This window comes from Chiloscyllium punctatum, chromosome 20, assembly GCF_047496795.1.
Source record: "Chiloscyllium punctatum isolate Juve2018m chromosome 20, sChiPun1.3, whole genome shotgun sequence".
NCBI lineage: Eukaryota > Metazoa > Chordata > Chondrichthyes > Orectolobiformes > Hemiscylliidae > Chiloscyllium > Chiloscyllium punctatum.
In genome coordinates this window covers 27,108,720-27,134,784 of record NC_092758.1, presented here as the reverse complement: position 1 = coordinate 27,134,784, position 26,065 = coordinate 27,108,720, and the positions used below count along the sequence as shown (strand labels likewise).

Here is a 26,065-nt window from a genome sequence, read left to right as displayed (position 1 = left end):
AAAAAAAAATTTTTTAAAGCATTGGCTGAGTACATTGTGACATGGAAAATTTCACATTTGTGAGCAACCCAGTTAGTTTAAGCAGTAACTCGAACGGTAATTCCAGATCAAAACCTGTCATAGCATGCATATGGATTGCGAACACGCCCGAAGCAGAACATCTCACTCCGTCCATATTGGGTTAAGAATCATGAACATTCCTTCCATAGTGTGTTGCATAAGAAGATGGTTCTGGAAGAATTAATGTTGAAGCTACATTAACTCCACTCAATCTGATGATGCCACACAGTCTTTGGTAGAAACAGGGAGTTCCACGTTAACCTTTGAATAAAGGCAAAACACGAAGAATGCTGGAAATCTGAAACAAACATTGAAAGTATTGGAGAAACGCAGCAGGTTTGACAATACCTGAGGATAACCAGAGTTAACATGGAGTCCACTTGGACTCTTCAGAACTTCCAACATTTTCTGTACTTGCTACATTAGCCTGTTCAGAGAACGGACGTGTTCTGCATAGCTCTCACTCATCCTATTAATGCAAGCTGATCCCTTTGATGCAACAAAATATCTTGTTCAAAATGACAAGTGTTTCTTCTGTTAAGCTCACCATTCAGAATTAAACAGGCTCTAGGTACTGTATAGACAAAGGAGGATTGATGTCAGCGAACATGGCAAGTCTTCCTTACCCTGTACCACATATTGGCCAAGGTGCCTGCAGTGACAAGCAGGGCAATGCTGAATTGTGGTTCAGTTAGAACACAATTTCAGGTTAGGTTACAAATGCTAGCGCATGCGCAGTGTGGCAGCATGACCAGCTGTGCACATTCTAATCATTTTTTAAACAGTGAAACAACCCCACCATTTATAAAATAAATAACCTTTGCAAAATTGGTCTCCTTTTTGTGCCAAAAGTAAAGACATGACACGAAGGGGAAGTCAACTAGAGCCCATACTTGGCCAGAGACAATTGAATCATAAAGGTTGCTACCTTCAGAATACCGGTCAGACAAGTGCTTGGAAGGAAGAGCCTCCAGGCAGCAGAGATGCTGCTATTACCAGTATCCAGGTTGTCAGGACTTGAGAAGTTCTGAGTAGCTAAGGCTGGAAGGTCGCTGGCTCTGTTTATGGAAAATGCTCTCTATAACAGAAACAGTATAGACATTGGTTGGGGAGCTAGGGCTCACTGAAGTTCCAGAGGCTATTTTGTGGCTGAAAATTGGAGCGAAGGAGGCCCACAAGCAATATATGCTTAGTGCACCAGAGACAAATTGAGGTTCACAAAAACCGAGGAGCCAGCTAAGTGAAGACAGCTGACTACAAAATAGCTGAATTCATGCAGTGAGTAGGCACTAAAGTGTAGCCTTAACAATCCATGGAAGCACTGCTTCAGGAAAAGGATCAGTGGGAGGTAAGCAGTGGTTCAGATAGTCTGTGACAGCAGCATAAAGGAAGTATCAAGGTTAGGTCTTCAAAAATGAAGAATTAAAACTTCTCTCTTTTAAAAGGAATTCTAATGAGATTTGTTCGCCTGTCATGTCACTGATGTGGGGTGGGATGCTTAGAACCTGGTATTTGACATGGTCTGGGATATCTGACCACAGCTTATCTGTTACTCTTATTTATCTCAGTAATTCTGGATAGTGAAGTTCAAGTTGAATGGTACAGAAATCCATCCTAACTTTCTAAAATCAACCCACCTTTTACCACGTAACTACTAACTTTGTTCCATTTCTTCCCCCCTCCATCAATCTCCTGATCAAAATTCTGGGATACATCTTAATTATAATCACTATCATGATTACTTTAAAAATAATTATTAACTTATTTAGTTGACAAGTTCATTTTGTCATGTAATAAGTTTAAATCATGTGGATTTTGTAGACACTAATTTTCAGTGAATGTATTCAGTACATTTTTGTATGGGAAATGTGAGTTGTACAATTTAGAGTCAGAACTGTACAGCACATAAACAGACCCTTTCATCCAACTCATCCACGCTGACCAGATACTGCGCATTAATCTAATCCCACTTGCTAACATTTGGCCCATATTCCTCTAAACCACCTTCCTATTCATGCATCTGTTAAATGTTCCAATTGTATCCGCCCCCACCACTTCCTCTGAGGCTCATTCCATACACGTACCACCCTTTTAAATCTTTCCCCTCTCACCTTACAAATATACCCTCTAATTTTGGACTCCCCCACTCTGGAAAAATGACTGAATATTCACCCTATCTATACCCCTCATGATTTTATAAACCTCTATAAGGTCACCCTCTCAGCCTCTAATGGACTAGGAAAAATAGCCTGGCTGTTCAGCCTCTCCCCATCTCTGAAACCCTGCAACCCTGGCAACATGCTTGTAAGTCTTTTCTGAACCCTTTCAAGTTTCACAACATCCTTCTGAGATGTTAAAGGGCTAATTTGTTCTGCTGACATTTAAGAAATTGAATGTCCTGGGGGTGTGTTTTTCTATCTTGCAGACAGGATGTGACAATCTAATCATACTCGAAATGCTACAGTTTAAGGAATAACCTAATACTCTAACCACTTTATATTGTTTTTGGGTGGCATGTGACTATAGCAGAGTGGCAGGGGGTTGTGTCTTGCATGCATAACTGACTGATGTAAAACCCTGTATAAAGAGAAGGCAGTTCCCTGTTCAGAGAGCCTCGCTTGACATGCTCCATAAACATTGCCAAGTGTTAAGTGATCCTCCAAAAGTTTGTACTTTGCTTGAATAAATTGTGGCTGGGCACAGAAGTTGGCGTATTGCAGCTGCATCAAGCGTGCAAGAATCTCAAGAAGGGAACCTAACATTTGGCGATGAGAGTCAGATTCCAACATATATGAAGCTTCTAGGCAGACTGAGTAAGTGATTGCCTGTGTGACAGCAACGTGAGATGGATGAGCCAACTAGGTAGGATTTATGTTGATCTCTCTCACTAACCTATCTCACTCAGTTGACCCCTCGTTCTCTAGAGGTCTGTAGTGACAGCATCTCTGAGATAATATATGTACTTGTATGCCAATGAATTTCTTCCAGGGAGGTTAAAGTCCCCCTGGAATTTGGAGGATAGAGTCTTGTAACAGTGGGGTTTGAGGCCCCGGAACATAGTACATAATATAAAGGATAACTACTGTGACTGTCTCAATCACCCTGCCTTCGACCAGTTTTTAAGAGAGGAAATCCCCTACCCTGAAGTGCATGTGGAGACTGAGGACACTGAACTAGTACAGAGAGAAATTTGGAAGTTGAGACTAAAAAATATGGGACAGACATTGGATAAGTGAGGTGTCGGAGCCCCTTTGCAACAATTATGCCGGGATGACCCCCAAAATGAGGAATGGTTCAGGCGTCTGTCAGGATGTTTAAATAAAAAAATTGGGAAATGAAATTTGGCTGATAGGAGGAACTTGGGACATAGAGGCGGCAATTTGGAAACGTAATACAGGGACTAAATGGAAAACTTTAGTATCAGTGTGGAGAAAGACTGCTGAGGAAATAACAAATAAATTTATACAGACCAGCTGGGAGAATAATACTCGTTAAAGAGGGATTAGAGTGTATGATCATGAGGGAAACCCTTAGTCTTGGGGAGGTGCTGAAGAGTCAGCGTAAGGATTATGATAGAAGTAGAGAAAAGCTGAGCAAGGAGAAGCAAAATAAGGAATCAGGGTTGAAATGTCAAACTGGACTATCAGGTGGGAATAAAATGGAGGTACCTCCTGACATGTCTGGTCTGCCAATAACGTTTCAAAATAACACCACCAATGACCAGCTATGGTTACAATGTGGATTTCTGACCTCCTCTGAAGCACCTAGTCAGAACTCACCGTGTCTAAAATATCCTCAAAGTCTCCTCCTCCCCGAGCAATTGGTCAGAATCAAATGTGCTGCCTACGTAATGCACAATACAGACATCAGCAATGGCAATGCCAGAGCCGATCGAGCTTCCTAAGACGCAGCAACAGCTTACAATTCTACTGTGTCCTCTGTGAACTGGCAGACACTAAATAGATCACCTGCCTTGCAAACAACTGGCACACCATACACTGTTACTGTGCAGCGTTTACAGGGGGATGCCCTGACCCAGAAAAACAAATATGGAAGATGCATGGGTGTTCACATGTGTCAAAGGCCTCTGGATCACTCCAGTTTGCCAGTGTATGTACGCGATGCTTTGTTACTAATGCTTATTGACTGTTTTCATACTGATACCCACTTTGGCAAGAAGGGAAAGAGAGAGGAAATGCAAAGATACTTTCAGCAGCTAACATGGTCTCTGAGGTTTCTGCATTCACAGGTAAAGCACACTTTCGGACCACTGTCCGCCCCTCCACACCTGATCCAAGTCCACTCCACTCACCAGACCCCTGGAAATGTTACTCATTGTGCACTCAGCACCAAGTCATATTCTGGGAACCTTGCTCAGTGCTTCTGATAGACAATTGACCCTGGAACATATCGCACCCATTCTGGCAACTCTTCCTGCTCTCCCAGCAGCAGCACCGCTTGCCCAGAGCAGGGGGACACAATGGATTCAATCAGCTCCCCAGTCATGAGCATGAAAAGTGACGAAGCTATCAACAATGAAGAGGAAGTCTGCATGCTTTTTGTCAGTGGCATTCCTGTGAATATCAAACCACGTGAGCTTTATCTTTTCTTTTGACTATTTAAGGAATATGATGATTCACTGATCAAGCTAACATCCAAACAGGCAGTTGGTTTTGTTACATTTGACAGTTCAGTGAAAGCAGAAGCAGCAAAGAATACATTAAAATGGCATTCAATTTGATCCCGAAAATTCTCAAGACTCTCTGGTTGGAATTTGCAAAGGTAAACACAAAGATGGCCAAATGAAAACTGATGGCTATACGTAGCCCCATAAATATGCACTCTATCTTGGGAGCACATTTCATTGCACTGGATCCCTATGACCTTGCAGGAACAGCACTGATCCCTGCATCTCCTGAGGCTTGGGCTCCCTCTCCACTGTACACAACAGAACTGACCCCTGCCAGACTGGATTTTGTTTTCAGGTGGACTTCACTGAAGGAGATTTTGGATAATTGGCACGTTTTCACTCAACTTGGAGGGGTTGGATGGTCACTAAGGACTATGGTTTTAAGAACTTTACTGGTAAACACTTTTTTTTTCCACATGGGAGGATCCTAGGGATTCTATCTACTGCATGGATTAGTAATTCTTGTGGTTATAGTCATTGTGTATTGTGTGTCAATAACTTGCTTAAATGCTGGCTGTCAGATTCTTATGAATAAGCTGGCAGCACCTTTTTCAGCCCCATTTAGTCAATTAGCATGGAATGACAAAAGCAGGGAACGAGATGTAAGAATTGGATGTCTGGAGACAGGGGTTTCTGTCTTGCAGGCAGGATATGACAATTTAATCATGTTTTGTAAATGCTGCAGTTTTAAAGGAATACAACCAAATCGCGCACACTGTCTCATGGAATAATACCGAATCTCTCACTGTCTCAAGGAATAATTTAATCACACACTGTTTCTTGAAATAATCTAATCACGTTACATTGGTGGCATATGACTATGGGGGAAGTGGCAGGGGGTTGTCTTGCATGCATGAGTGACTGTGATGTAAAACCCTGTATAAAAGGGAGGGCAGTTCCCTTGTTTGGACAGCCTCGCTTGACATGCTCCGCAAGCATCACGAAGTATGTTAAGAGATCCTCCAAAAGTTTGTACTTGCTTAAATAAATTGTGGCTGTTCACAGAAGTTGACGTATTGCAGTTGCATCAAGTGTGTCAGAATGTCAAGAGAATCTAACACTTCCTATAGCAGGGAGACCAGAACTGAACGCAATATTCCAAAAGTGGCCTAACAATGTCCTGCACAGCCGCAACGTGACATCCCGACTCCTACACCTCAATGCACTACGAATAAAGGAAAGCATACCAAATTTAGATGGTGCTACTCGTAAAATCAAAGCTCATCTACACTTTAACACTTACTGTTTGTATCACTGATCTCATCATTGGAACAGGAGTAGGCCATTCAGTCAATCAGGTCATTAACACCAATCGATACAATTACAGCTGATCAAACACTTGCCTTTTACACAACCCATCCCCACAACCCATAGAACCATTCCAGAGAGCTGTTTAGAGTCAACAAGATCACTGTCAATCTGGACACACATGTAGGACAGATTTCTTTCCTGAATGCATATTAGTTAGTCAGATGGATTTTTACAACAACTGTTAAATGATCACCATTAGGCGAGCTTCAATGACCAGACTTTCATTGAAATTTCATCATTCACCATGCTGGCATTCAAACCCATATTCCAAGAGCATTAGTCTGGATCACTAGGTTAGTGACAATATACACGTCAACTGTCCTTTGAGCACATAAATCACCATTCATCCCTTAAAACATTTTCAAATCAGTGAGTGTTCCCATTTTAATCCAAATGAACGTGGAATTCCAAAAGTGCAACATAACAATTACTTAAAAGATAAAATCATGTGAAAATACTGCTTACCTGCTTTTAATCTGCATGGAGAAATTCCATGATAAGCCATTTCACATAATGCACAAAAAGCATAACGACATCCTGGACAGACGCCCATGGTGTTTCCAGGCTCAAGCATCACCACTGACTTGCAAACAGTACGAGGGCAATATACTACATCTGTCATTAGATCCAATGTAGACTGAAGGAGAAGGCGGTCATACCGTGCAAATATCTCCTCACTGACGAGATCTTTTACCTATAATGATGCAATACTTTCAAATGCTAAAATTTAAACTCCAGAAATTCAACTGAATCTAATGGACAAACTTCATTTTTTATTTTCTCAATTTAGAGAACTTCTGAAGTAGATATTAATTTCCCATCATTTTCTAGACCAGATTATTTGTCTAGTTATTTAAAAATTCTGCTAAAATGAAATTTTGAATGTGTTAATCTGTAATTCAAAATACACGCATTGTCAATCATACTGCTAATATTCCAATACAATTGTAACAATCAGGCAGATTTGTGGCAGAGTGGCAGGGTTTCATCGTGATAGAATAAAACACATTCTTCTTTGTAGCCTGATCTACTCTTTCATTCAGTCCTTGGTAAATGGTGATAAATGCAGAAAAGGGGATAATTAAGGGCTGCACGGTGGCTCAGTGGTTAGCACTGCTGCCTCACAGCACCAGGGCCCCAGGTTTGATTCCAACCTCGGGCAACTGTGTGTGGAGTTTGCACATTCTCCCCACTTCTGCATGGGTTTCGTCCAGGTGCTCCAGTTTCCTCCCTCAATCCAAAGATGTGCAGGGCTGGGTGCTGGCAGTTGGGACTAGATGGGTTGAGATATCTGGTCGGCATGGACGGGTTTGACCGAAGGGTCTGTTTCCACGCTGCACATCTCTATAACTCTATGTGCAGGTCAGGTGAATTGGCCATGCTAAATTGCCCATACTGCTAGGTGCATGAGTCAGAGGGAAATGGGTCGAGGTGGATTACTCTTTAGAGGGTCGGTGTGGACTGGTTGGGCCGAAGGGCTTGTTTCCACACTGTAGGTAATCTAATCTGGACAAGTATATTCACATTAATATAATGAAGTTAAAATTCTGTCAGTAAGCAGAGCCAACGATCAGGTGATTGTGCACTCATCTAAGTAGTGCCCAGCCTATTTGCCCAAAGGTCTTGTTATCTGCCCAGAATACACAATAATCTGTCTGGTTGATCAAACTCTGTTAGAAATCATGTTTAATTGAAATTTCCTAAGATTTATCAGTCAATACAACGATGCTTGCAGGTTCACAAATACTGTTCAGAAGTAGAGCTGGGAGTCAGATACGGAAGTTGACCCAATAGCAAAGAATAAAATACTTCGGGCAGCATAAGAATTAAGCAAGGAGTTGAAGAGAAGGGAACCAAAGATTGTATAAAGGACCTGCAACTTGAAGTCATATAACAGTAGTGACACAAAGCTGGACAAAAAGAAAAACAGCTTGGAAAATTGGACTTCGGCACAGGATTAGGCCATGCTGCTCCACCATTCGATGAGATCATGGCTGTGGTTTCAACACCAACTTCTTGTTTATCCCCCATAACACAGAGGATGTGGTGACTGTGTCAAATACCGTGAAGGGAAAGTGCCAATATGACACCCCTATTCAAAAAGGGAGGAGGCAAAGTGTGGGAACTACAAGCCAATTTGCCCAACATCTTTGTTGGAAAAATGTTAGAATCCATTAGATAATAGCAGCACATTTGGAAAGTTATAATCTAATCGAATTGGCATGGCTTCATGAAAGGAAAATTGTACCTGACTAACTTATTACTGTTTTTCAAGGAAGTCTCAATCAGAGTGGATATAAGAGAACCAGTGGATGTGTTGCATTTGCTCTTCCAGAATAGGTTTGATAATGTACCTCACAAAAAAGGTTAAACAGCCCATGGTGTTGAAGCTAGCATGGAGAGAGAAAATTGGCGAATAGAAGGGACAACTGGGTGGTGATGAGAGGTTCTTTTTCAGGTTGGCAACCTGCAACTAATACGGTTCCACAGGGATCAGTGTTGAGACCACAATAGTTTTTAATAGATACGTAAGACTTGGAAAAAGGAAGCAAATGTACTGTAGACAAATTTGTAGACAACAAAACTAGGTGGTTGTCGGGAGATAGAAATAATTTATAGACAGATATTAATAGGTTAAGTGAGCAAAAAGTTAGCAAATGGCATATAAATGTGGGAAAGTGTGAAGTTGCTTGTTTTGGAAGGGGAAAACAAAAGATTATTATCTAAATGGAGAAAAACTGAAGAAAGTTGCAACATAAAGGAAGTTGGAATAGAAAACTAACACATAAGTGCATCAGGTAATCAGGAAGGATAATGGAATGTTGACCCTTATTTCAAGGCAATTGGGAGTATCAAAATAAAAAAAATCCTACTGCAACTGCATAAGGGCCTGGTAAGACCACATTTGGAGTAATGTGAACAGTTTTGGTCCCCTGATTCAATAAAGATACTGCTTCATTGGAGGCAGTTCAGAACAGATTCATGAAGATGTTTCCCAGTATGGAGGGTATGTCTAATGAGGAAAAGCTAAACAGGTTTGAACTCAATTCACTGGAGTTCAGAAGAATGAGGAGATCCTGTTGAAATACACAGGATTCTTAAGAGGATGCATTCCCTAATGGGAGACCCTACGACCAGAGGGCATAGTTACAGAATAAAGGGACACCAATAAAAGACATAGATAAGGTGGAATTTCTTCTCTCAGAGGTTGAGTGTCTTCGGAGCTTTTGACACAGAGGGCTATATATTGAAGGCTGAGAAGGATTCTTGATCAGTAGGGGAAAGATTACTGCAAGAAGGGCACAAAGTTGTCAAAGTAGCACTGGATCAGCCACGATCGTATTAAATGATGGAACAGGCTCATGGTACCAAATGTACCATTCCTACTGCTACTTCTTATTGCCTTATGTCAAGGAAACAATACTGATAATGTATGGCAAGAGTCACAATGGATGTGATAAAATGATTTCTAACTTTTGCCAAAGTTGATTTTGGTGCTCGGAACAGGTAAACGTTGAACTGAAGACATGGAAACAAGGTTAAGAAATGTGTTGGGAAATAAAAATATGCTTAAGTAACTTGGAAAGTTTAGTGAAGATTCAGGTGAAGATATATAGGAATCTAAGTAAAACCATTTTCTAAACAACATCATATCCATAATTCACTTTGCTTGCATATTTCTATATTAGTAAAAACAAATTACAAGCAATTTCAGTACTCTGAAAAATGCTGTTTCTGTTGTGTCTATGCATCTTTAACACTTTCCTGCAAGCCTGATGTGAGATAAATGTGGTATCATATAATCTCTAAACTGCCATTCTTACACTGATATGTTTAATTCGAGAAAACATATTGGGAACTTACAGCTTGCTGACTTGTTCACTTGTTAACTGATAATACCTTTGGAAAGCCCATTAACTCATTTTAAACACCAGAAGTGCTGCTTATGTAAATGCTTTTAGATTTTTAAATCCCCTGATTTTAGTACAAAACAGCATCTCTACTTCTACCCTGTCAAGCTTCATAATCTTGAATGCATTGCAGTTTACATTTTAGTGAAAACAGTCAACACAATTCGCCTTCTCCAAGTTAGTCAGAAACAAAGTGATGGAGTGCTGGACCTGACTGATTAAAGAGAGATAGGTTGTGGATGTTCAATCTATTCACGGTGAGAGAGGCAGTCATGTGAGCTCTGGAGTAGATCACCATGCCAGAGCAGCAACTGGTCATATTTCACATCAGAGAGGAATAGGGGTTTCTGGATTATACTCTCCAGAATGTGTTGGCCAAGTTGAGCATTAGACATTTAGAATATAGCTCAATGACATCCAAAAAATAAAAGGAAAGAGACAGGACTCAAAAATAAGGGAACTCCCAACTTTAGAAAGTACATAGCACTGGACAAGTATGAGGTGGATAGCAACAGTAATTGAGAGAACAGCAGTCAATAACAGTCAGATAAATTTTGATATATATGTTCAGAGTGTCACATCTTATGCTTGGTTCCTTAGTGCGATAGCGCAACATGTTATGGAACAGGTTGAAAACTCTGGAAAGGGTTACAGCAAACAAAACTAATGAAGTAAATTTACGATAGTGCACAGATGGTTAAGATCTTGAGTCAGGACTTGAGTAAATAAAACTCAAGCACAATTGAAATGTGAAGCTTATTTAAGGAACAACTACTGTGCATCCTTGATAAGAATGTACCTGTCAGGCAAGGAGGAAGTGGTCAAGTGAGGGAGCTGTGGTTTATGAAGGAAGTTTAATCTCTGGTCAAGAGGGAGATGATGACTTATGTTAGGATGAGATGTGAAAGCTCAGTTAGGGCGCTTGAACGTTATAAGCTAGCCAGGAAAGACCTAAAGAGAGAATTAAGAAGAGCCAGGAGGGGGCATGAGAAGTTGTTGGCAGACAGAATCAAGGAAAGCTCTAAAGTTTTCAATAGGTATATCAGGAATAAAAGAATGACTAGAGTAAGATTAGGGATAATCAAGGACAGTAGTGGGAAGCTGTGCGTGGAATCCAAGGAGATACGAGAAGCACTGAATGAGTATTTTTCGTCAGTAATCACACTGGAAAAAAAGTAATGTTGTTGAGGAGAATACTGAGATACAGGCTAGTAGACTAGATGAGATTGAAGTTCACAAGGAGGTGGTGTAAGCAATTCTGGAAACTGTGAAAATAGATAAGCCCCCTGGGCTGGATGGGATTTATCCTAGAATTCTCTGGGAAGCCAGAGAGGAGACTGCAGAGACTTTGGCTATGATCTTTATGTCATCATTGTTTACAGGAATTGTACCAGAAGACTGAAGGATAGCAAATATTGTCCCCTTGTTCAAGAAAGGGAGCAGAGACAACCATAGTAATCATAGACCAATGAGCCTTATTTCAGTTGTGGGTAAGTGTTGGAAAAGGTTAGAAAAGAGATAGAATTTATAATTATCCAGAAAGGAATAAGTTGATTAGGGATAGTCAATACAGTTTTGTGAAGGGTAGATCGTGCCTCACAAACCTTATTGAGTTCTTTGAGAAGTTGACCAATCAGATGGATGAGTAAAGCAGTTGGTGTGGTGTGCACAGATTTCAGTAAGGCATTTGGCAAGGTTCCCCATGGGAAGCTTTTCCGCAAAATATGGACTCATAGGATTGAGGGGGATTTAGCAGTTTGGAACAGAAATTGGCTAGCTGACAGAAGCTGGCTGTTGATGGGAAATGTTCAGCTTGGAGTTCAGTTATTAGTGGTGTTCCGCAAGGATCTACTTTGGGACCACTGCTGTTTGTCATTTTTGTAAATGACCTGGATGAGGGTGTAGAAGGGTGGGTTAGTGATGTGATTAGATTAGATTAGATTACTTAGATTACTTACAATGTGGAAATAGGCCCTTTGGCCCAACAAGTCCACACCACCCCGCCGAAGCGCAACCCACCCATACCCCTAACCTAACACTACGGGCAATTTAGCATGGTCAATTCACCTGACCTGCACATCTTTGGAGTGTGGGAGGAAACCGGAGCACCCAGAGGAAACCCACGCAGACACGGGGAGAATGTGCAAACTCCACACAGAGAGTCGCCTGAGGTGGGAATTGAACCCGGTCTCTGGCGCTGTGAGGCAGCAGTGCTAACCACTGTGCCACCGTGCCGCCCATGTGCTGATGACATTAAAGGCCAATGGAGTTGTGGACAGCGATGAAGGATGTTGTAGGTTTCAGAGGGACATAGATAAGCTGCAGAGCTGGACTGAGAGGTGGCAAATGGAGTTTAATGTGGAAAAGTGAGAGGTAATTCACTTTGGAAGGAGCAATGGGAATAAAGAGTATTGGGCTAATTTTAAAATTCTTGGTAGTGTAGATGAGCAGAGAGATCTCGGTGTTCATGTACATAGATCCTTGAAAGTCGTCACCCAGATTGACAGGGTTGTTAAGAGGCATATGGTGTGTTAGCATATTGGTAGAGGGATTGAATTTCAGAGCCACGAGGTCATGTCACAGCTGTACAAAACTCTGGCGTGGCTACACTTTGGAGTATTGCGTACAGTTCTGGTCACCACATTATAGGGAGAATGTGGAAGCTTTGGAAAGGGTTCAGCAGTGATTTACTAGGATGTTGCCTGGTATGGAGGGAAGGTCTTAAGAGGAAAAGCTGAAGGACGTGAGGCTGTTTTCATTAGACAGAAGGTGGAGAGGTGACTTAATTGAGACACAAGATAATCAGAGGGTTAGATGACAGCCTGTTTCCTCGGACAATGACAGCTAGCACAAGGAGACATAGCTTTTAATTGAGGGGTGGAAGATGTCAGAGCTGGTTTCTTTACTCAGAGTAGTAGAGGCGTGGAACATCATGGCTGCAATCGTAATATAATCACCAAATTTAAGGATGTTTAAATGGTGGATGGATAAACATATGGATGAAAATGGAGTAGTGAAGGATAGATAGACTTAAGATTGGTTTCACAGGTCGGTGTAATATTGAGGGCCGAAGGGACTGTACTGTGCTGAAATGTTCTATAACTCAAGGGTGATAATCTCTTGACTGTTCCTTAGACCATGGGCAAGTTAAGGAAAAGAAGATTAGAAAAGTCAACACTGGCTCCAGAGCTGGTCAAACATAGGAAAGATTGATGTTCTCATGGCTTTGCCACACAGACATTTTTTGACACACAATATGTCCAATCAAGAAAAGATAATTGTCACCTGAAATTAAATGACACCTTTCTATTATCCTTACAGAAAAGGTAAATAGGTGAGTGAAGGGGTAAATTTAAACTAATAATTGCAGAAAAATGAAGAATTAAGCTTGAAAATGAGGGAGAAAAAAAAAGTGTAGTTAATGAGAAGTGGTATCAAAAAACGTTAAACAAGCAAACCAGGAAGAAGTGAATCTGGACTGAGCTATGAATGCATAGGACTGCTACTAGAATCTTGTTCACAAACCAAGAAAAGAACTTCAATTTGATTCTGGAAAATGCGATGCTCAGGAAACTCCCCATGCCACCAATCAATGCTGGAGATTCCAGAACTCTCCATACACTGTACATTTTCAATACTTTTCCACGATGCTTTCTGTATGGCATGAAACCATTTGTCCTATCACCTAGTAACTAAGGATTATTTTCACAATCCCTTTGTAGTTCTGTATTGGATTACTTAATAGCACAAAATTCTCATACCAACAAATCTGTAGCCAACTTCTTATTCCATCAAGTGCAAATTCAAGACATAGTTTAAAAGATTTTGTGCGCAATAATGGACGGTGTAGATAAAGCATAATGGCTGGAATACAACAGTTAGAAACATGCGTAAGAAGTATAAGCACACAATGAATTTTAGAGCAGCTGTGGATTAGTTCGGTTTGGCCAATTTTTAGGGTAACTTATTAACATCCTGACAAACAGTAGTTTCATGCTGGTCTGATAGTGTGTTTTTCCTGTAGAAATAAACTAAACAGCAAGTAATTATAAAGCTTAAAATTCAAAAACTCTTACTTGAGCAGGTGTGGCAATGGAAGTACACTTTGGCTCAGGACAATTAAGGCACTGAACATTCCCATCACGGATTTGTATCTCAAAGTATTCTTTCAAACAGGCCTTGCAATATACATGGCTACACTCCTTAAAGTGCATGCAGTCAATACCCAGCTTTTCACAAAAGCATACACTGCAGGTGAAAATCTTGCCATTAAAGACTTTTTGTTTCTGACTCTGATCAAAGTCCAAAATTTCACGTAAAACACAAGCACATGACTCCACATCCTGGATAGCTCTCGGGTCAAGTGGAAAGTCTTGCAAGTTCTTCAGTTTGTCCTCTGATCCAAATTCATTATGCTTATTGTTAGAAAAAGTATTTTCAGAATTCTCTTCAATGTTTCTTTTGATTTCTAATGGAGACTCAATTTGTAAAAAGGAGAGCGTCTCTTCTTTTAAGAACTGCATCCATGAAAATAATACTACACAATTGTCATTTTCTTTCCAAATTCTATCCAGGCAAGAACAAAGTGCAGAGAGCTGTTGGGAGACAATTGAGCAGGTTAAGCAACACAGGAAAAAAAAACAAGGACCAAAATCTGAGGTAGCAGAGAAGGAAGGCACTCACTGCTTGCCTCAAACATGGACTGCTAACAAAGTCTATGGGTGTGTTCTTTTTCCCTTTCCTGAGGGCAATTTAAATCTGGTACCATGACAAAAGGAAATCTCTTGGCGTATAGTAAAAGTAACGCCTACAAGCAGGTAGGCAAGCAAACAATCGCTGAAGCATTCACAAACAGCAATCCAAGCAGTTAAAAGCATTCAAAGTCCTTGACACTTAATTTACATTTCTAGATAAATAGAAAAAAGACAAAGTGACAATTAGATTTTGAAACCAAAATAAGAACACAAGAAATTGGAGTTCAAACAAACTATTGGTCCTTAGAGGCTGTTCCAACTTTCAAGGTTAGAATCTGGAATGGAGTTGGCTAAAACTATTCATATTTCCTTACCCCCTTAGCAGTCAAAAATCTATGCACTTCTATTTTGAATAGTTCCACAGCTTTCTAAGCAAGGAGAAAATTTTCTTCATTTCAGCTTTAAAGTATCCTAACATCTTTATCCTAACATGTTCTAATACGGTACAGGATATCACTAAAGAGGGGGCAGTAAGGAGGAACATATCTGTTGGCTGATTTACATTGATATTCACAATCCTCCCTTTCACAGTCAGTTTATCATATCCCACATTAATCGCTGTGGCCTGGACTCTGCTCTTTGGTCCACTATATCTCCCAAAATTTGATCTCTTTGTCTCCACAAGTCAGTTTAAAATCTTCTCTCCTATACGTATCCTGGCCAGTTAGCTCAGTTGGTTAGAACGTGGTGCCAATAATGCCAAGGTCGTGGGTTCAGTCCCCGTACAGGCCATTCCGTTGTGGGCGGCACAGTGGTTAGCATTACTGCCTCACAGCGTCAGAGACCCGGGTTCAATTCCCGCCTTGGACAACTGTCTATGTGGAGTTTGCACATTCTCCCAGTGTCTGCATGTGTTTCCTCTGGGTGCTCCGGTTTCCTCCCACAGTCCAAAGACGTGCATGTTAGGTGAATTGGCCATGCTAAATTGCCCCGTAGTGTTAGATGAAGGGGTAAATGTAGGGGAATGGCTCTGTGTGGGTTGCTCTTCGGAGGGTCGGTGTGGACTTGTCGGGCCGCAGGGCCTGTTTCCACTGTAAATTATCTAAGCTAATCCTAGTTATGCAATTAGCAAGAACATTGGCCCTTGCATGTTCAGGTGCAGACCCATTTACATAGATCCCACTTTCCCCAGGCCTAGTGCCAGTGCACTGCAAACCAGAATTTATTTCTTCCATGTCAATTCTTAAACCACTCATTAATTCTTTTTAATCTTTTATCCCAGATCCAATTTGCACATGGCTCATGTAATAATCCAGAGACTATGACCTTTGAAGCTCTGCTTAAGGGCTTTTGCCCGAAAAGTCGATCTTCCTGCTCCTAGGATGCTGCCTGACCTGCTGTGCTTTTCCAGGACCACACTAATCTTGACTCCCCCTTCTTAGATATAATGTTTAGCTGTTCATACTGATGATGCATAACCACCTGTATCTCACCTGCATCATTGATAACTAGATGGATCTTTCCCCTCCCACTGCAAGTTCTTCTCGATCCCTGAGCAAATGCCCCAAATCCTGGCACCTGGAAGGCAGCACAGCCATTTGGGCTCATGCTCTTTGCAAGGAATGGTGTCAATCCCCTTCACCACAATAGACCAATTACCACTACAGTCTTTCTTACTGCCCCTCTTCATTGGCCTCCTGTACCACCGGGCCACGGTTAGTTAGCTCATCCATCCTGCAGTCCTCAGACTCATCCAAACAAGGTGAAAGAACATCAAATTCACTGGCCAATTGTGAAGGCTAGGCTCCTCTGATCTGCTTAGTTGCAGTCACATGCTTTAGTCCCTGAACATTGACCAAAGCAAACAATCCAATCCCAAGAGGTGTGACTGTATCATGGTACAAAGAATGCAGTGATGGTGATTCAGCCTACAGTTATATTAAGTGGAGTTTGTCAAAATTCAAAACAGTAATTCTTGTCGGAGCACAGACAGGAGATTCTGCAGCTGTGAGCATGAATTTAGGATGGTAAAATGCCAGGATCAACGACGTTTCAAAACGGTTGCAGCATGAAAAGCCACAAGTTGTTGTGCGCCATTGGTAATTAGGGAAAAGGTTGAGGCTTCGCAGAGTGAATATAGGAAGTTAGATAGAAACTTAAAAAACAGAACCTCAACAGTATTATCTCTGGATTATTCCAGGTGCCACGTACTATTGAGAGTAGGATTAAGAAGATAGGACAAATAAATCAATGGCTGAAGAGATGGGGCAGTGGCAAGGGTTTAGATTTTTGGATCATTGGGATCTCTTCTCGGACATAAAAGACCTGTTCAAAAGGGATGGGTTTCACCTGAACTGGTAGGGGACAAATATCCTGGGGGTAAGATTTGGTAGTCATATTCTGGAGCATTTAAACTAGTTTGGGGAAGGGGAGAGATCCTATGCAGTAGTGAGGGTGGAAAAACAGACAAGGATGGTTCTGAATTTAAAAAAAGAGCAAGTTAATTAGAAAATAGCAAGGCAGATGAACTCAGGATATGTATGGCAACATGGGATTGGGACATCATAGTTATTACAGAAACATGGCTGAAAAAGAGGGACAGAACTGGCAGCCCTGTGTCCCAGGGTTTAGATGTTATGGGAAGGATAGAAAGGGGAGGAGCAAGCGGAGTTATGTTTTTGACTAAGGAAAACCATTACTTCTGTACTGAGAATGGATTTTTCTGAGGGATTGTCCAGTTAAGCTATAGGAGTGCAAATCAGAATGAAGAAGGGGATGATCATCTTGACAGGATTGTACTATAGGCACCCCACAATATTCAGAGAAAATTGAGGAACAAATATGTAAATAGATCTCAGATATATGTAAGAATAATAGGTTTGTAATAGTAGGGGATTTTAACTTTCCAAACAGACTGGGGCTGCAGTGTTAAGGGCTTGGTTGGTGAGGAATGTTAACAGAGTTCAAAAAAAATTTATCAATACGTAGATGTAGCTACCAGAGCAGCAGCAAAATTTGACCTTCTGTTAGGAAATATGACAGGGCAAGTGTCTTATATGTGAGCACTTTGGGACCAGTGATCATAATTCCACTAATTTTAAAATCATTATAGAAAAGGATAGACCTTCCATAAAAGTTAAAGTTCCTAACTGGAGTCAAGCAAATTTTGATAATATGAGACAGGAACTTTCAAGAGGAGACAGTGAGGACTTCAGATGCTAGAGATCAGTGTCGAAAGTGTGGTACTAGAAAAACACAGCAGGTCAGACAGCATCTAAGGAACAGGAGAATCAGCCCAAAACATCAATTCTCCTGCTCCTCAGATGGTGCCTTACCTGCTGTGTTTTTCCAGCAGAAACTTTCGAGAGTTGATTGGAGTAGACTGTTTGCAGGATGACTGACAAGTGGGAGACTTTCAAAAGTGAGATAACAAGAGTTCAGAGGCATTATGCTCTTGTTAAGAGTGAAGAATAAGGCTGGTAAGAGTAGGGAAATGTGGATGAATAAAGGTATTTAGGCTGTGGCCAAGAGGCATTCTTAAGAGGGAAATCAGAAGGTCAAAAAAAGGGAAATGAGATAGCCTTGGCAAATTAAGGATAATCCAAAGAAATTCTATAAGTATATTAAGAACAACTATGGAAAGAATAGGGGCCTTTAAAGATCAACGAGGACATCTATGTATGGAACCACAGAAGATAGGAGAGATACGAAACGACTATTTTGCATCTTTTTTTACTGTGGAGAAAGAAATGGAAGCTAGGGAACTTGGGAAAATAAATACTGATGGCTTGAAAACAGTCCACATCACAGAAGAGGAAGAGCTGGAGGTCTTTAAAAAAAGATGGATATATCTCCAGGACCTGATCAAGAGTATTCCAGGATATTTAGGAATTTGGAGAAGAAATGTCAGGGCCCCGTACAGAGATATTTATATCATCTACAGCCACAGGTGTACTGGAGGATGGCTAATATTCTGCCTTAATTTAAGAAAGGCTGTAAGGAAAAGCCTGGGAACCAAAGACCTCTGGTGGGTAGGTTGTTGGAGGGGCTTCCGAGAGATAGGATTTATATGGATTAGGAGAGGCAAGGAATGATTAGGGATAGTCAGCATGGCTTTGTGCTGGGAAATCATATCTCACAAACTTGATTGAGTTTTTTTGAGGACGTAACCAAATAGATTGATGAGGGTACAGCGGTAGGTGTTGCCTACAAGAACTTTAGCAAAGCTTTTGACATGGTTCCACATGTAGACAAATCAGTCAACTTAGATCACAATGGATTCAGGGACAGCTTACCAATTGGATACAAAATTGGTTTGACAGTAGGAGACAGAGGGTGGTGATAGAGGGTTATTTTTCAGACCAGAGGCCTGTGACCAGTGGTGTTCCACAGGGATTTGTACTCGGTTTTGTTTTGTTCGCCATTTATGTAAATGATTTGGATGAGAATTTAGGAGGCATGGCCAGTAAGTTTGCAGATGACACTAAAATTGGTAGCATAGTGGAAAGTAAAGAATGTCATCCACGACTACACAGAAATCTTGACCAAAAAGGTCAATGGGCTGAGAAGTGGCAGATGGGAGTTTAATTTGGATAAGTACAAGGTATCGCATTTTGTTAAAACAAACAAGGACAGGACTTAATGAGTTAATTGTACAGCCCAGAGTAGTGTTGTTAAATGAAAACACCTAGGGGTTCAGGTACATAGCTCTTTGAAAGTTGCATCACAGGTAGATAGGGTGGTTAAGATGACATTTAGCAAACTTCCCTTTGTTGCTCAGAGTTTAGAGTTGGGACATCATGTTGAGGCTGTACATGATATTGGGGATGCCTCTTCCGCAGTACTGTGCACAGTTCTAGTCACCCTGTTTTAAGAAGGATATTATTAAATTGGAGAGGGTTCAGACAAGATTTACCAGAGGATGTTGCTGGTACTGAAGGATTTGAGCTAGAAGGCAAGACTGGATAGGTTGGGATTTTTTTTCACTTGAGTGGAGGAGGTTGAGTTGACCTTATAGAGGTTTATAAAATCATGAGGGGTATAGACAAGGTGAATAGCAAATGTCTTTTTCTGAGGGTCGGTGAATTCAAAACTAAGCGGCATATTTATAAGGTGAGAGGAGAAAGTTTAAAAAGGTATCTGATGGGCAAATTTTTCACAGAGGGTGGTTCGTGTGTAGAATGAGCTGCCTAAGGAAGTGGTAGATGCTGGTAGATTTACAACATTTAAAAGATATTTTGACAACTACATGAACAGAGGGATATGGGCTAAATGGAGACAAATGGGACTAGTTTAGTTTGGGAAACTTGGTCAGCATCTGAATTGGACTGAAGGGTCTGCTTCCTTTATGTATGACTCAATGACTCTATAACTGAGCCAAACTTGCTTGAAATTCAAACATCTGCCAGAGACAGCTTTGCTCTGGACCAAACTAGTATCCAAGAACTTCCAAATGATGCAGATGTGATACATCATCTATCTCACTATGATATGCTTTATTTTTTTTAAAATAACCCCATTCATGCAGTTGGTGTTGTTCCCCACAAAGCAGCTAAGAATCAACCACATTGTCATGAGGCTGGAGTTATTTATAGGCCAGACTAGGTAAGGATTGCAATTTTCTTCCCTAATGGATATTAGTGAACCAGAAGGGTTTTTCAAACATTGGTTTTGTGGTCATCATTGGACTCTTAATTCTAAATTTTTACTGAATTCAAATTTCATCATTTGCCATGGTAGAACTTGAATGTGAATCCCCAAAACATTAGCTTGGGTCTTTGGATTAATAGATTAGCAGTAATACCACTTGGCCATCTGTTTGGTGCTAAGGAACAATATATTTACTTTATTCAGCACAATTATATACACCCTTTTGTATTCATTCATTTACCTTACTGTTCTAATATATGAAGCCTTAGAGATTAAATATACTTTAATCATTTACCAAACACTCACCAATTAACCAGCTTCTCCAGTAAGAGTCAACCAGCAAGAGTCAATTCCTCAAGGTTAAACAATTTTAGCTAAAGCAAACAGACACCCCTTTCCCTTACTCCATTTAACTTCTTGAAGTGCTTAACTCCTGCACTCTACGAGTAAGTTACACTCAAGTCAAGTACAGATTTTGGCGAATTCACAAGAGCTTACTTTCATGGAGCAAATTATTGCAGAAGCTAGAATCTGTATTGAATAAAAAAAATGCTGAAAATCACAAATGGGTTAGGCAGCATCCGTGAAGAGGAGGCAAATTAACGTTTCAAGAGTAATCTAAATTCGAAACATTAGCTTGCTCTCTCTCTACAGATGCTGCCTGACCTGCTGTGATTTCCAACAAATTTTATTCAGCATGCTTTCACTCATCATGAGATCTGTTTGGGGATTACACAAACTTCAATACGGACATGGGCTGTTTATCTTTCAATAGGTAGCACTTCAGGTGTCAAAAGGCATCCCACTATCATACAAATTACAAACCCTCAAACTGCATTCAATAACTCTAAAAATACTGTGGATGAAAGTCTCTCCTGCTTGGTCATAAATCACGTTTAAAAAGGTCAAGTTGATCATGCTGATCATACCTGTAAGGGTGGAGAGTCAGATTCAAGAGGAACCAACAAAAGACAATCAGACATTACCTGTGGAAAGCTGATCAGAAGCTTTGTGGGACTGCTATTCTGGACAACCTTTTCAAATATTGAGCACATGCTAGATGTGGTCAATAGCTTCCTTCTGTACCGGAACATTCTATTCTATGACTCTCGTTCTAACCTCCTGGAAATACTTTTCCTCATCTGCTCTGTTCTATTCAGGCATAACTTTAAACATTACGATCAAATCACCCTTCTTCAACTGAAAACATGCCAAGTGGTACTCTGACAGAAATACAGCCTTCTACTCTCCCTCAGAACTTTAAAAAAGGCATATTTTAGAATTTAGAAATCTCTACATTTCACCTTAGTGCAAGAAATTTATGATTTACAGCACTAGCTCTTTTTAAATATTATTTTAGAACCTCTGATGTAAAGGTTTTGCTTTCCTTCTGTTTCTGAAATTTTCTCCTTTCATCCCCCTCCCAAAGTTAATGACTCCTATTTAGCCACAATTCCATTGTGTATGACACTCTCATGTCCAATCTTAACAGAAGGCTAAAAATAGATTTTCTGCAGTCTACTTCTTCCTCAGAGGTAGGAGAGTAAAAATAATTACTAGTGTCTTTTTCTACTCATACTAATGTTCAAAGATTAAAGAAAAATAGGAGCAGAGAATGATGCAGCTGTACAGGATATTAGTTAGGCCACTTTTGGGAATATTGTGTGCAATTCTGGTCTCCTTCCTATTGGAAGAATGTTATGAAACTTGAAAGAGTTCAGAAAAGATTTTTTTTTAAGATTAGATTACTTACAGTGTGGAAACAGGCCCTTCGGCCCAAGTCTACACTGACCCGCCGAAGCGCAACCCACCCAGACCCATTCCCCTACATTTATCCCTTCAGCTAACACTATGGGCAATTTAGCATGGCCAATCCACCTAACCTGCGCATTTTTGGATTGTGGGAAGAAATCGGAGTACCCGGGAGGAAACCCACGCAGTCACGGGCAGAATGTGCAAACTCCACACAGGTCGCTTGAGGCGGGAGTTGAACCCAGGTCTCTGGCGCTGTGAGGCAGCAGTGCTAACCACTGTGCCACCCTTACAAGGATGTTGCCAGGGTTGAAGGATTTGAGCTATAGGGAGAGGGTGAACAGGCTAGGACTGTTTTCCCTGGAGTATCAGAGGCTGAGGGGTGACCTTATAGAGGTTTATAAAATCATGAGGGACATGGATAGGATAAATAGACAAAGCCTTTTCCCTAGGGTTTGGGAGTCCAGAACTAGAGGGCATTGGCTTAGGGTCAGAAGGGAAAAATATAAGAGACACCTCAGGGGCAACATTTTTCACGAAGAGGGTGGTGCGTGTGTGGAATGAGCTGCCAGAGGAAGTGGGGGAGGCTGGTACAATTGCAACACTTAAAAGGCATCTGGATAGGTATATGAATAGCAAGGGCTTGGAGGGATATGGGCCAGGTGCTGGCAAGTGGGACTAGACTAGGTTGGGATATCCGGTCGGCATGGACCAAAGGGTCTGTTTCCGTGCTGTACATCTCTATGACTATTTCTCTCTATATAAACCAGGGAAGATTAAGTCAATTTTAGAAAGCTACCACCACCCCAATGCTGGCCATTAATTCAATAGGAATTTGGAATTGCACCAGTGGCTATCTTGGTTTACATGGCAAAGCAAACTGGGGGATCTGGGGAGCAAGGATGGAAGTAAACACTTTCTTCTGCCAGCAAAAAAGAGCAGAGCCTCAGAACAAAAAAATGAAACTACTATAGAGGGTTAAATGTAAACTGTTAAACTTATCAACTTTAAGAGATTTATTTGCAGATCTTTCCAAGCTGTGCTTCAGACAATTCTTTGCTCAGTTCTAAATGGAATGTTGCAATGAGTCATTGATCAATTCTCAGGCAGACAGATTACATCATCTATTAATTTTACAATCCCACGTGGTTGAATCATTCATACCAAAACAGCACGAGCATCACAATGTCGGCAATATATTCAGAAAGGAAGCACCAATATTTCTCCAGAACATAAAAAAATTCACAGAATTTTAAAACAAAAATATTGGGAGAATCTTTTGACAATCAAAATAAACATTTCTCAGCATGCTTAACAAATGAATGCACACACAAACAGAAATTTGGAATAGGAGTAGGCCATTCGGCCTCTGGAGTTTAATGTGCCATTTGACAGGATCTGATTATGTTCTTTACTTTCTCTTTACCCCCATATCCTTCAAAATCCTTGAAAGTCAAGATTTATTTCACTCAGCCTCCACTACACTCTGGGAAGAAATGTCAGAGATTAACAACCCTCAATCGAAAAATCTCCCTATCTGCCTTAAATGGGAGGCACCTTATTTTTAAGTTGTTTTCCCTGGTTTTAGTCTCTCCCATAAGGACAAATATCCTATCAGCATCCGCTCAGTCAATCCTCTCAGAATTGTACAAGTTTCAATAACGTCACTTCTCATTCTTCTAAATATGCAAGTACACAGGCCCAACTGTCTAACCTTTCCTCATAAGGCAACCTTCTCGTTGAAGGAATCAACCTAGTCAGCCTTCTCTGTATTGCTTCTAATGCAAACATTTACTTTCTTAAATAACAAAAATGAACGTTTACACAGTTCTCCATTTGTGGACTGCAAACACTTCCAAATTACAATTGCAGGTGTTACAATTAGATTAGGGATTCGTAACTTTTTAATCGAAAATATAAATTTGAAATCTCAGATATTTAAGAGAAAAAAGCCACAAGAATCCATAAGTTTTAAACAAACAAACTTTACTATGCCAGACTAGAAAAGTAAAATAAGAAACCATGTGTGTATATAAAATTTTCATATAACATCCAGAATAAACACAGACTTACAAACTATGCTCACTTACCCCAAGAGTATGTCAAATAATACATGTGGTCAAATCAGATCCCTTGGATTTTCAACAACCCTCCCAGACAGTAATAATGTGGTCACTGAATCTCATTAAAATTTTGTCTCTTTTCCAAACGTACCCAACACTTCCTCAAAGCTGCTTCAATGATTGTTCATATCCTGGTGGTTCGATTGCTTCTCCCAAGATTGCATTCCCACAATTCCACTGCTCACAAGTGCTGAATTACCAGCCCAATTTTAGCCTTTTCACCTACTCAAACTGGCGCCAGCACTGAGTTTTCAAGCTCAGATGTCCTAACTTATTGGGTCTCTATTCCAGTTGAATCAACCTGCTCCCAAAATTGCAAGTGCCTAGTCCTCACAAAGCTGCACTCCAGCATCTGAATAATGGCACAATTCTAGCTCTTTAGTTGCTCTGGTCAGAGCTCTACTGTCAACAGCCCATCCTTTGCTTTGACTGTATGGAAGCAACCCATGGCAGCACTGTGGAAAACTGATTCACCTTCTTGGACTTGTTCTTACTGAAAAACTAAGCAAAACGCACAGCAATGACCATTAAACTATTTAATGACCGATTGAAATACTTCAGCAATCACTTCAAAAGGGTGGAACATTTGTTCTTATATGGTAAAAATAATGACTGCAGATCCTCAAAATCAAATATTGGATTAGTGGTGCTGGAAGAGCACAGCAGTTCAGGCAGCATCGAACGAGCAGCGAAATCAACGTTTCGGGCAAAAGCCCAAAGGGCTTCCTGATGAAGGGCTTTTGCCCGAAACGTTGATTTCGCTGCTCGTTGGATGCTGCCTGAACTGCTGTGCTCTTCCAGCACCACTAATCCAGTATTTGTTCTTATATCACAACTTTAACCATGCTTGCACACACAAATTGAAAAAATGAAACGGATTTTGTAGATCTCACCAGTACATTATAAAACCATAGCAAAACCTCCCTACTTTTAGATTCCAATATGTGGCTCGTCATAGGTCGGTTAGTTATCAAGTAATTATACTCAGAAAATGGAGGGAGAAACTGAAAAATAAGAAATTTCTACTTAAAAAGCACTGCTGTCATATATCACACATTCCAAACAGCATTGGTAAAGGGGTCTACTAACATGGGCGACTATCAAGCTGAATTGTGCCACAATAGAAAATTAGTGATTTGACTACTAGCCATACACTTTTTTTGTAACATTCATATTAAATATCAGTGATACTTTGTAATTACACTATGGTATTCCAGAAAATCAAGGTTCATTGTAAATAAAGTGACAAAGCAAGAGTGAAATCAAATTTCTTTGCACTTTTATCATCCCATTGCACTGTTGTAATTTACTCTGAGTTGCTATTTTAATTGTACCCTTCCAAAAACCCTTGCCCTTTTGTTTCTTTCAATAAAAAGAAGAATCAACTGCAAACCTGAGTTCGGAAAAGCCATCTGCAGCTCAAGGTATATTTAGGAGCTGAAAACGATGGATAATCTGGAGGTAGCACGAACTTCAGCACAAGAGATGGCAGAAAAGAAACTGCATATTCAGTCAGGTCCTTTTTATTCTGCTTTTCATCACCTGAATCAAGAAAAGTAGTTCTCATTATCAGAAAGAACTTATGTTAAAATTTGCTAACCAGCATGCATTTCAAACCTTACAATTACAACATAAATCATCAGGTCTACTTGCCTTGGACATGTATTTTGAAGTTTGGTGGCAACTCCAAGCATATACTTATTTCTCCACCTGGCGTAGATTCTGCCCTTTTAAATTCATCTTCCTCATAAATACTAGCAAGAGCTAGCAGTTCGTCCTCTTGCTCTTCTCTATCTCTGGCAGACATTTAGATTCCTGAGAATTGAGCAAGTTTTTTTGTTTAAAAACAAAAGTGAGAGCTGGTGCCAAATAAAT

The 26,065-nt window shown here is 40.5% G+C and overlaps 1 protein-coding gene across 4 annotated transcripts in view; it reads right to left on the bottom strand.

Annotated features, from left to right (window-relative positions):
- rnf14 (ring finger protein 14) overlaps positions 1-26,065 on the bottom strand; it is a 42,738-nt gene that overhangs the window by 7,865 nt on the left and 8,808 nt on the right. For 3 of the 4 annotated variants that reach the window (XM_072590547.1, XM_072590548.1, XM_072590549.1), the window contains exons 2-5: positions 25,844-26,005; positions 25,584-25,732; positions 14,049-14,567; positions 6,527-6,755 (exon numbers count right to left, since the gene is read on the bottom strand). In XM_072590547.1, coding sequence (XP_072446648.1) covers positions 6,527-6,755; positions 14,049-14,567; positions 25,584-25,732; positions 25,844-25,997 — 1,051 coding nt within the window. In that variant the 5' untranslated portion in view covers positions 25,998-26,005. The remainder of the gene's footprint in view (positions 1-6,526; positions 6,756-14,048; positions 14,568-25,583; positions 25,733-25,843; positions 26,006-26,065) is intronic. The other variant, XM_072590550.1, reaches the window with a different exon arrangement.